The 13,056-nt window shown below is 38.6% G+C and overlaps 1 protein-coding gene across 2 annotated transcripts in view; it reads right to left on the bottom strand.

Annotated features, from left to right (window-relative positions):
• PTPN12 (protein tyrosine phosphatase non-receptor type 12) overlaps positions 1–13,056 on the bottom strand; it is a 90,855-nt gene that overhangs the window by 56,644 nt on the left and 21,155 nt on the right. The window contains exon 2 of one of the 2 annotated variants that reach the window (XM_070369670.1): positions 1,374–1,493. The exons of the other annotated variant lie outside the window; for it this stretch is intronic. Within the exon in view, the coding sequence (XP_070225771.1) occupies positions 1,374–1,493 (120 nt within the window). The remainder of the gene's footprint in view (positions 1–1,373; positions 1,494–13,056) is intronic. 2 annotated transcript variants of the gene reach the window in all.

Here is a 13,056-nt window from a genome sequence, read left to right as displayed (position 1 = left end):
AAATAAAATTAAGGTAACTCAAATTCTTACTGGTGTAAGATGGAAAATAGATAAATTAGGTATTAGAGATCAAGCTTTCTCATACTCTGTTATTGGGCCATACGCTACTGACTCCAATTCCTGCTGCTATGTTGCTTCAGTCATGTCCAACTCTGTGCGACCCCATAGACAGCAGCCCACCAGGCTCCCCTGTCCCTGGGATTCTTCAGGCAAGAATACTGGAGTGGGTTGTCATTTCCTCCTCCAATGCATGAAGGTGAAGTGAAAGTGAAGTCGCTCAGTTGTGTCTGACTCTTAGCAACCCCATGGACTGCAGCCTACCAGGCTCCTCCATCCGTGGGATTTTCCAGGCAAGAGTACTGGAGTGGGGTTGCCATTGCCTTCTCCCCAATTCCTAAACGTCCCCAACAATTGAAAAAAAACAGTATCAACTTCATAAGACATTAATTTTAGTAAATATGCACACAAGAATATGCAAATCATAATAATGTACCTTAAAGTTAAATAAAGTGAAATTACTTACTTTAAGCTTTAGTTATACTGTAGCAAAATATAAGAATAACTAAACAGTACTGCTTTTGCCATTGCTCTGAAATATTTCTGAACCAATTATCAGGAAAATTCATCTGAAGTTTTAAAAATCAGAAAAGTTTTAAAATTCATCTATGTGTACTGTGGCACATAGTTGGCACACAGTAACAACAGTCAGATGAAAAATTCATCTGGTTTTATGCCTAAAATATTAATGTTATCAGTCACAAAAAGCCACTGAATCATAATACTACTGAGTTAACCCAACAACAATAAGAGGAAGATTATTAAGAGAAAATTCAAAAATTTAAAACCTCAAATACAAAGTAACAGCAGCAAGTAGGAAAATAAGAGTATAATTTCCATAAAACATATATGATCTCTAACTGGCTATTCTTTATATATTTACAAATATATTTATGTGAAAATATGTATGCTACTAATAATAACTGTTATAAGCAATTAAAATAACAGGTCTTTCAACTACACAACTGCAATGTTTACCTTTAGTTGCAAATTAAGCAGCTCTGCCTTTCAAAATTCATATTCCTATCTTTGCTCACCCTTTTACCTACTGCTGCATGACAGACTAACTTATCTGTCATTCTTCTTCAGAACAGCATAGCTATGCCTTCTCATTAAAGCTAAGTCAGGCCCATACAGCTGATTCATTCTGCTGTACAGTAGAAACTAACATAACATTGTGAGGCCACTATACTCCAATGAAAATTTTTAAAAAAGAAAAAGTCTAAGTCAGGGCTGGTACTTAAAAGACATACTTTGAAGTAAATAGGGGCCAATCGTGGGCTTCCCAGGTAACACAGCCATATAAAAAAATTCACCTGCCCATGCAGGAGATGTAGGTTTGATCCGTAGGTCAGGAAGATCCCCTGGAGGAGGAAATAGCAACCCACTCCAGTATTCTTGCCTGGAGAATCCCATAGACAGATGAGCCTGGTGGGCTACAGTTCACAGGGTGACAAAGAATCAGAAACAAATGAACACGCATGCATAAAAGGGGCCAATCTTACCAGTCTTTAGGTAATAAAACAATTTTACTCTTTGTTCACGTAAATTTCAATGCTTCAGTTATCTTCAATTGGCCAAGCAAACTCCTTGCTTCTTTACAGTTAAGTACAGAAATCATCTTGTTGAAACATTTCCTGAGAACAGTACTGGCACCCAACCCCATCTTCCACTTCCTCCCATATTGCTTCCTCATTTCTACTCACAGCACTTGATATTTATCTCTCATCTAGGACATATCCCAATTTGTAATAATTATTTATATGTGTACATATACCATCCCTGATAGAATACGAGTTCCCTGAAGATAGAGACCATGTCTTATTCTATTAATAACAGCTACTACCAGTGTAACCTGTGACAAACTCCATCAAGTCAGTAACGCTGTTTAGGTCTTCTCAGGTGGTAATATTCTGGGGGAAAGGATGCAAATCAGAATTGGCCAGCAAACTTAGGAAGTGATTTTCCTTCCCTCCTTAAACTTCATTATCACTTCATAATGAGACAGCTTTGAGTCGAAGAAGCTAGGGTTCAATTCCTAGTTCCATTAAACACTAGCAAAGGAGATCTCTTCAACATAGTAGTTGTATAATCCTCCATGAATGGATGAAGCAATAGATCTTCATTATGAGAATTAGTTTTTAAATAAAACTTTGTACTGCAGGCTTTATTTTAAAACAATAAATATGGCAAAGCACAAAAGCTAACAGAAAAAAAAGTAGTAAAAAACTTCACAAGCCTATAATCATTTTTTGCATACCCTAGACAACAAGCAAATGGCTTCCTTTTCTTAAAGGAAAGACTCCAGTTCTCTAGTTGGAAAAGAAAATATAGTACTTTCTCAAGATCAAAATATTAGAAGAATATAATTCAAGTTTATCCTTTGCCTACCTCTAGGCTATTTTTTTTTAATGGAATAAACTAGAATCCTATTTGAACTAAGAGGACAATACAATTGTTTTGTTAATACAGCAAATGGAGGGAGGTCCGTTGAGGTTCAGTGGTTAAGATTCTGCGGCTACTGCAAAGGTCATGGGTTCAATCCCTGGTGAGGGAACTAACATCCCACATGCCACGTGGTTTAGTCTAAAAATAAATGTAAAAAACAATTAATAATTTAAATACAGCAAATGGGAAAAAAATGGGTTCTCAAGTTTATTTTTGTTTCTGCTCACAAAGTCCTCACCTTCTCTTTCATTTGTTTTTCATCATCCTTTATCTCATGCCCCTCTAACCATTTAACTCATGCAATTATTGATTCCATATTTTCTATGTCAATCCCAACTTCAAATATTTTCTTCCACTGCCCCCACAGCAAACTGCTCAAAACTTTCCAAAATCTACGTATTAATACTCCAGCTTCTGACTATGCCTCCTTTCATCTGGTTATGTCTTGACTTAAGAAAACACAATCACTATAGTCCTCTTTACTCTGTAGTTTAAACTGAGAAATACTCTAAGCCCAGACTCTCAAAGTATTCCAAAGCAATTCGTTACTAATCTCATTATTCCAAAATATATAATATAAATATACAGTAAACTTGAAGATTTTTAGTCCCAGGGTCAACACATTAAGTTACAATAATTGTCCAGCTAAAAAATAAAGACCCTTCAAATTAATAGTGTGGATGCAAAATTCCTATTTTCATCTTTGCAGAAACAAATGTAGCACAGGAAGAGTCACCTGCTGTTTAAGAAAGCTCAATTCATATTTACCACTATATGGAAATGAAACATATACTTCTGGTAAACCATTAACTCTTGAACTCCCTGAAAATTTCATTCTTCTCTTTACCACTTGTACTGAAAACTACTTCTATGAAGTCACCAATAATCTCCAAAAGGCATCAAAATTAATAGCCTCAATTCCTATAAAGTGTTTACCAAATGATCTACCTCTTTTTAAAACTCTTTTCTTTGATTCCATGAAACAACTGTCTCTTGACTTTCCTCTTACCCTTTCGGGTCCTTTAAGTATATTTTCTCTATTCAACTATTGTCTCCTCAAATTTTGTCTTTTAGCAAGTCTATCCCCTGCTCCTTACTACTCCTTTAACTATTACATTGGGCTTCATTGGTGGCTCAGTGGTAAAGAATCTGCCTGACAATGTACGATACCCAGGGTATCTTCCCTGGGTTGGGAAGATACCCTGAGGAAGGAAATGGCAACCCACTGCAGTATTCTTGCCTAGAATCCCAAGGACAAGAGGAGCCTGGCAGGCTATAGTCCATGGTGTCAAAAAACAGCAGAATACAACTTAATGACTAAACAACAAACAACTATTATATGACACAATCCCCAAATCTGTGTTTTCTGGAACATTCACAACAGCCTCTCAAATCTAACTAGATACAAAGAAATTGACTGATTTTTTCAAATGTTTCTATGTCCCTTTTGATTTTCATTGGCACCTCTGCCCTCCTTAGCCATTAAATCTCCTAGTAGTTTTGGACTTTCCCCACTTATCTGTCCACTTGCTTCCTCTCACATCCAACCAGTTTCAAGTTCTAGTGTGAATACCTCAGTAAACAGCTACCAAACCTGGCCCTTAACTTTCTAGTCCCACTACCAATGAAGAAAGACAGTTGTTTTAAGGACAGAATGATGGGTAACTTAATTTTCTTTCCTTTAATTATATTAAAGGAATTGTATTGTCTTTTCAATTAAAAATATTTAAGAAACCCTTTGAATGACCAATAAAAAATGGGAAATTTGGTGGCATAACAAAATAATAAATAACTGATAATTAATATATGCCAAGGAGTAGAGACAGAAAAATGCATTTGTGTTCATCATCATGCATGCAAAGCACCCTACCTAACATTTACCATAGAGCTTGCCTTTAAATATGTAAAGTCTGAGAAAAGATCAACAGATGAGGAATTTAAGGAACATTTTTAATTACCTGCCTCAGATTAGCGGACTTCTTAGGGTGGTGGTTTAGTCACTAAGCCGTGTCTGATTCTTGCAACCCGATGGACTGTAGCTCGTCAGGCTCCTCTGTCCATGAGATTCTCCAGGCAAGAATACTGGAGTGGGTTGCCATTTCCTTCTCCAGGGGATCTTCCCAACCCAGGAATTGAACCTGGGTCTCCTGCACTGCAGGCAGATTCTTTCCCAACTGAGCTATAAGGGAAGCACCTGACTTCTTATAGAAACTAGCAAATACCAAAATATCTTTATTTGTATATTCAAATAGTGTCTTTTTTTTCCTTAAAGACACTAAGAGATTTTAATCTCTTTTTGTGTGTACCCTAAGATTTGATGCCATACCAGAATAGAATACGTGAGACCACATTGCTCAGTACCAGCTACAATTTCTATTTCAAATTCAGAAAGCAATTTCCAACTGTACATTATAAGTCTATTTAGGCAGCATCAGACAAAATAAATTACAGACAAAATTCCAGAATGGCTCAATGATATTCTCCCTAATCCTTCCATTATGGATCTATGCAGACACCACATATATCCTTTAATTTACCTAAAAGCTTGAAAATTACCTAGCAAACCAGGCTTAAGTTTACAAGTCATATTTTTGTGTCTTCTCACTCCATTCCCCAAGTCTAGTTACATATAAGGAACTAGACTATCCTCCTATTAAAGGCTATGCTCTGCCAATTTTCCCTATCAATACATAAAAATGCTTTGATTAATATTAAGTATTTATGTTTTTAAGATATTAAAAAAATAAGTATAATAAAGGATCTACTTGCACACAATCATTTCATTTTTCAAAAAGGAGACCAAGTAGAGATAAAGTCAAGTTAGGTTGCCAAACTTCTGTTTGTAAATTTAAATTTTAAATTCTTATTAGAGACAGTTTGGTAATTCCTTAAAAGGTTAAATATAGAATTACCATGTAATCCAGTGATTCCACCCCTAGGTATATACTCACGAGAACTGAAAACATATGCCCACACAAAAAACTAAACACAAATGATCATAGTAGTATTACTCCTAAGAGTCAAAAAGTGGCAACAACCCAAATGTCCATTGACTGATAAATATAAACAAAATGTAATCTAGTCAAACAATGGAATATTATTTGGCCATAGAAAAGGAATTAAGTATTGATACATCCTTAATTAATGAAAGTTGAAAACATTATGCTAAGTAAAAGAAGGCAGACAAAAAAGCCACATGTCATTCCATTTATATGAAATGTCCAGACTAGGCAAATTTATAATCAGAAAACAGATTAGTAATTTCTACGATGCTAGGATGAGGAGGAATGAGGTGTGACAGGTAATGGGCGTGAGGTTTCTTTTTGTAGTGATTTCTGATGTTAGATACCGATGATTTCTTGCAAAAAGTATTTCATTCCGGCATTATTTTAGACTTGGTCCAGAAAAGGCCACATTATACTACTGTGAAGGTATGTCCACCCAGAGTTACCAAGGGCATGATTTTGTCTTCACATATCTCTTTGTAATAAAGATAAATATTACTCCTCTTCAGACAAAAAGCCAGACTTCAATCATGAAAAACTAGGACCCACTTACATACAATTATCAAGATTTCTGCAATATTTTAAATAAAAACAAACTTGCAGTTACAGAGTAAATACACAACAAAAATAATTTACAAATAAAATCTAGAATGTGTTTCTTAGTTTTAGAATCCTTGAATCAAAATAACCCAAGATTTTAAATAAAAGATGTGACATTTGATGACTTTCAAAACCATGGTCAAAGTCACTGAACAGAATTTACTAATATTTCCTCTAGTAAAACCTTTACTAAGACAGGCAGAAGATAATGTCAACCTGTATAGCAATCTTGGTAGAAAAAATTATAACTGAAACTTCAGCTGACTTTAAGAATTGTTAATTAAACTGAATTATGAGTCCATATTAACTGTTCTGAGAGAATTTTACTTTGAAAACGAATCACAAGTTTTATTTTATTATGACTGTTAAATTTTCATAAACTGTCCTTTTTGTGCAAAAGATGAATATATAGAAACACTATAAAAGGACTCCTACAACTCAAAAAAAAAAACACACAATTTAAAAAGAGGCAAAGGACTTAAATACTTCTCAAAAATATATATAAAAAGCATATGAAAAGATGCTCAACATCACTAATCAGCACAGAAATACAAATCAAAATTACAATGAGATGCCACCTTACCAGTGCAATGGCTACTATCAAACAAACACCCCCCACAAACACACACAAAAACGAGTGTTGGTGAGGATGTGTAGAAACTGTATCCTCTGTGTACTGTTGGTGGGATTGTAAAATGGTGTAGCCACTGTGGAAAAGAGCACAGTAATTCAAAAAATTAAAATTTGAATCCAACAAGTCCACTTATGGATATGTACCCCAAGTAACTGAAAGCTGGCTCTGAGACAGGTATACTCAGGTTCATAACAACAGGAGTCACAATAGCCAAAAGGTGAAAACAATCCAACTGTCCATGGATGGGCCAATGGATAAATAGAACATGGTATACAGACCAGTGAAATACTAATTGACCTTAAATAGGAAGGAAATTCTGACACATGTCGCAGCATGGATGAAACGTAAAAATATGTTAAGTGAAATAAACCAGCCACAAAAGAACAAATTCTTTTTGGGTATGAAGACTAGTTAAACTCATACAGATAGAAAGTAGAACGGTAGTTGCTAAGGGCAGACTGGGAGAAGGGCAATAGGAGTTAGTTAGTTGTTTAATGGGTGTAGAATTCTGGTTTTGCAAGATGAAGAGTTCCAGAGATTGGCCGCACAACAATGTGAATATACTTAGAACTACTAAACTGTACACTTACCACAATTAAAACTTCTTTTAAAAAAAGTAACAAAGACACTGAAAAAAAAAAAAAAGTAACAAAGAAACCCTCTGTAGTTGTTTGAATAGAAATTAAATGCCCTAACCAAGGTAATGGCACCCCACTCCAATACTCTTGCCTGGAAAATCCCTCGGACAGAGGAGCCTGGTGGGCTGCAGTCCATGGGGTCACTAAGAGTCAGACACGACTGAGAGACTTCACTTTTACTTTTCACTTTCATGCATTGGAGAAGGAAATGGCAACCCACTCCAGTGTTCTTGCCTGAAGAATCCCAGGGATGGGGGAGCCTGGTGGGCTGCCGTCTATGGGGTCGCACAGAGTCGGACACGACTGAAGCGACTTAGCAGCAGCAACCAATATAGGAAAGGGACCAGCTAGCTGTTGGGAAGTGACTTTAAAGTGTCTCACATTACCAAGTCATACAATATTCATGTAAGGTTAGATAGCTCTGCTCTACTAATGAATTTTTGTCTTTTCATACTGCTCATGGAGTTCTCAAGGGAAGAATACTGAAGTGGTTTGCTATTCCCTTCTCTAGTGAACCACATTTTGTCAGAACTCTCCACCATGACCCGTCCCTCTTAGGTGGCCCTACACGGCATGGCTCAGTTTCATTGAGTTAGATAAGGCTGTGGTCCATGTGATTAAATTCGTTAGTTTTCTGTGACTGTGGTTTTCTGTCTGTCTGCCCTCTGATGGAGAAGGATAAGAGGCTTATGGAAGCTTCCTGATGGGAGAGACTGACTGAGGGGGAAATTAGGTCTTGAACCCACTCCAGTACTCTTGCCTGGAAAATCCCATGGATGGAGGAGCCTGGTAGACTACAGTCCATGTGGTCGCAAAAGTTGGACACGACTGAGCGACTTCACTTTCACTTTTCTGATGGGCGGGGCCATGCTCAATAAATCTTTAATCCAATTTTCTGTTGATAGGCAGGGCTGTGTTCCTTCCCTGCTATTTACCTGGGGCCAAACTATGGTGGAGGTAATGAAGATAATGGGGACCTCCTTCAACAGATCCCATGAGTGTACTGCTACACTCAGTGCCCCCAACCCTGCACCGACCCACGCCTCTGCTGGAGACTCCTGGACACTCATAGGCAAGTCTGGGTCAGTCTCCTGTGGGGTCACTGCTCTTTATTCCTGGGTGCTGGTGCACACAAGGTTCTGTTTGTGCCCTCCAAGAGCCTATTTTCCAGTCCTGTGCAAATTCTGGCAGCTCTATGGTGGGGTTAATGGTGACCTCCTCCAAGAAGGCTTATGCCATACCCAAGTCTGCTGCTCCCAGAGCCCGTGTCCCTGTGGCAGTCCACTGCTGACCCGTACCTCCACAGGAGACGCTCAAACACAGTTCTGTCTCAAGTTCTGTCTATGGGGTCCCTGGGTCCCGGTGCACACAAGGTTTGTTTGAGCCCTCTTAGCATCCCTGGCAGGAATGCGGTTTGATTCTAACCGTGAATTCGCCCCTCCTACTATAAAGGGCAATATCGCATAGGAACCTGGAATGTTAGGTCCATGATTCAACACAAATTGGAAGTGGTCAAACAGGAGATGCCAAGAGTGAACGTCAACATTTTAGGAATCAGCTAACTAAAATGGATGGAAATGGGTGAATTTAACTCAGATGACCATTATATCTACTATTGCGGGCAGGAATCCCTTAGAAGAAATAGAGTAGCCATCACAGTCAAGAGTCCAAAATGCAGTACTTGGATGCAATCTCAACAATGCCAGGATGATCTCTGTTCATTTCCAAGGCTAACCATTCAATAGCACGATAATCCAAGTCTATGCCCTGACCAGTAATGCTGAAGAAGCTGAAGTTGAATGGTTCTATGAAGATCTACAGGACCTTCTAGAACTAACAACCAAAAAAGAAGTCCTTTTCATTATAGGGGACTGGAATGCAAAAGTAGGAAGTCAAGAACAGGAGTAACAGGAGTTACTTTGCCAGGAGTAACAGGCAAATTTGGCCTTTGAATACGGAATGAAGCAGGTTTGCCAAGAGAACGCACTGGTCATAGCAAACACCCTCTTCCAGCAACACAAGAGAAGACTCTACCATGCACATCACCAGATAGATAGGCAACACTGAAATCAGACTGATTATATTCTTTGCAGCCAAAGATGGAGAAGCTCTATACAGTCAGCAAAAACTGACCAGGAGCTGATTGTGGCTCAGATCATGAACCCTCATTGCCAAATTCAGACTTAAATTGAAGAAAGTAGGGAAAACCACTAGACCATTCAGGTATGACCTAAATCAAATCCCTTACGATTGTACAATGGAAGTGAGAAATAGATTTAGGGGACTAGATTTGATAGACAAGAGTGCCTGATGAACTATGGATGGAGGTTCGTGACATTGTACAGGAGACAGGGATCCACCATCCCCAGGAAAAAGAAATGCAAAAAAGGAAAATGGCTGTCTGAGGAGGCCTTACAAATAGCTGTGAAAAGAAGAGAAGTGAAAAAGCAAGGAGAAAAGAAAAGCTACCCATTTGAATGCAGAGTTACAAAGAATAGCAAGGAGAGAAAAGAAAGCCTTTCTCAGTAATCAGTGCAAAGAAATCAAGGAAAACAATGGAATGGGAAAGACTACAGATCTCTTCAAGAAAATTAGAGAAACCAAGGGAACATTTCAGGCAAAGATGGGCTCAATAAAGGACAGAAACGGTATGGACCTAACAGAAGCAGAAGATATTAAGAAGAGGTGACGAGAATACACAGAAGAACTGTACAAAAAAGATCTTCAGGACGCAGATAATCACAATGGTGCGATCACTCACCTAGAGCCGGACATCCTGGATAGTGAAGTCAAGTGGGCCTTAGGAAGCATCACTACACACAAAGCTAACGGAGGTGATGGAATTCCAGTTGAGCTATTTCAAGTCCTAAAAGATGATGCTGTGAAAGTGCTGCACTCAATATGCCAGCAAATTTGGAAAACTCAGCAGTGGCCACAGCACTGGTAAGGGTCAGTTTTCATTCCAATCCCAAAGAAAGGCGATGCCAAAGAATGCTCAAACTACTGCACAATTGCTTATCTCACACGCAAGTAAAGTAATACTCAAAATTGTTCAAGCCAGGCTTCAGCAATCTGTGAACCAGGAACTTCCAGATGTTCAAGCTGGTTTTAGAAAAGGCAGAGGAACCAGAGTTCAAATTGCCAACATCCATTGGATCATGGAAAAAGCAAGAGAGTTCCAGAAAAAAACATCTATTTCTAATTTATTGACTATGCCAAAGCCTTTGAGTGTGTGGATGACAATAAACTGTAGGACATTCTGAAAGAGATGGGAATACCAGACCTCCTGACCTGCCTCTTGAGAAATCTTGTATGTAGGTCAGGAAGCAACAGTTAGAACTGGTCAGGTTCCAAATAGGAACCAACAGACTGGTTCCAAATAGGAAAAGGAATACATACAAGAGACATACAAGAGACATACATACAAGAGACATACATACAACATACAAGAGAAATCTTGTATGTAGGTCAGGAAGCAACAGTTAGAACTGGTCAGGGAACAACAGACTGGTTCCAAATAGGAAAAGGAGGACGTCAAGGCTGTATACTGTCACCCTGCTTATTTAACTTATATGCAGAGTACATCATGATAAACGCTGGGCTGGAGGAAGCACAAGCTGGAATCAAGATTGCCAGGAGAAATATCAATAACCTCAGATGTGCAGGTGACACCACCCTTATGGCAGAAAGTGAAGAACTAAAGAACCTCTTGATGACAGTGAACAAAGAGAGTGAAAAAGTTGGCTTAAAGCTCAACATTCAGAAAAGATCATGGCATCCAGTCCCATCATTTCATGGCAAATAGATGGGGAAACAGTGGAAACCGTGGCAGACTTATTTTGGGGGGGGGGCGTCCAAAATCACTGCAAATGGTGATAGCAGCCATGAAATTAAAAGACGCTTACTCCTTGGAAGAAAAGTTATGACCAAGCTAGACAGCATATTAAAAAGCAGCGACATTGCCAACAAAGGTCCGTCTAGTCAAGGCTATGGTTTTTCCAGTAGTCATGTATGGATGTGAGAGTTGGACTATAAAGAAAGCTGAGTGCTGAAGAACTGAACTGCTGTGTTGGAGAAGACTCCTGAGAGTCCCTTGGACTGCAAGGAGATCCAACCAGTCTATCCTAAAGGAAATCAGTCCAGAATATTCATTGGAAGGACTGATGTTGAAGCTGCAACTCCAATACTTTGGCCACCTGATGCAAAGAACTGACTCATTTGAAAAGACCCTGATGCTGGGAAAGATTGAAGTGGGGGAGGAGAAGGGGACGACAGAGGATGAGATGGTCGGATGGCATCACAGACTCCATGGATATGAGTCTGAGTAAACTCCGGGTGCTGATGATGGACAAGGAGCCCTGGCGTGCTGCAGTCCATGGGGTCACAAAGAGTAGGACACGACTGAGCAACTGAACTGACTAGTGAATTAACTTCTATACTTGGAAAAAAAAAAGAAAACCACTTTCTCAGTTTGTTGACATACTGTATCTGGACACTTATTATCAAAGGAAAAAGTAAGAATCAATTATCACCTCATGAGGATATGTCGTATATCATTTTTTTCCTAACCTACTCTCTGTGTCAGGTATTCTTTTAGGTGGTACAGATAAACCTGCCCTTATGTAGCATATATTCCAAAAGTAGATCCTAGTCATGTATTTCATTCCTTCTATCCATCATTTGTTTATAAGTTTTATCTCATCACTACTACTACTGCTGCCACCCAAGATTTTAATTTTCTATCTGCCAAAGATAATCTGCTCTATTTATTTTAATTCCTCCACAATACGTAGGGTCTTCCATGTATCACATATACAATGAAATATGACAAGTCTTTTAAACAAAACTGGCACTGATAATCACATTCAGAGTATCACATAGTCAATGAATTGGCACCCTATTATCACACTTATAACTTACTCAGTTCAGTAAGTTGAGATAATATAGTCTGTATAACTGGAGAGTATACATTTAAAATGCTACTTGAGGGACTCCCCTGGTGGCTCAGTGGTAAAGAATTCCACCCTTGCACCACAACTACTGAACTTGTGCTCGAGAGCCCACGAGCCACAACTACTGAAGCCCGCACGCCTAGAGCCTGGGCTCAGCAACGAGAAGCCACTGTAATGAGATGCCACATACGGCAACTAGAGAGGAGCCCCCGCTGGCCACAGCCGGAGAAAAGCCCATGTAGCAGTGAAGACCCAGCACAGTCATAAACAAAATGATACTTGAAATTTCATCTGTGTTGTTTACCATTATACTGATATATGAAACGGATAGAAAATGAAGTGTAATTTAAAGTAATTATTTAAATGGAATAAGATAGAAAGTCCAGAGATAAATCCACACACCTATGAGTAACTTATCTTTGACAAAGGCAGCAAAAATACACAATGGAGAAAAGACAGTCTCTTCAGTAAGTGGTGCTGGGGAAACTGAACAACTATGTGTAAAAGAATGAAATTAGAACACTTCCTAACGGCATACACAAAGATCAAGTCAAAATGGAGTAAAGATCTAAATGTAAGGCCAGAAGCTATAAAACTCTTAGAGGAAAACACAGGCAGAACATTCTATGACATAAATCAGAGCAAGATCCTCTATGACCCACCTCCTAGAGTAATGGAAGTAGAAACAAAACTAAGCAAGTAGGACCTAATTGAGTTTAAAG

This window comes from Bos mutus, chromosome 4 (genome assembly GCF_027580195.1).
Source record: "Bos mutus isolate GX-2022 chromosome 4, NWIPB_WYAK_1.1, whole genome shotgun sequence".
Taxonomy (NCBI): domain Eukaryota; kingdom Metazoa; phylum Chordata; class Mammalia; order Artiodactyla; family Bovidae; genus Bos; species Bos mutus.
Note: the sequence above shows the minus strand (reverse complement) of the source record. Positions and strands in the feature narration are given on the sequence as shown.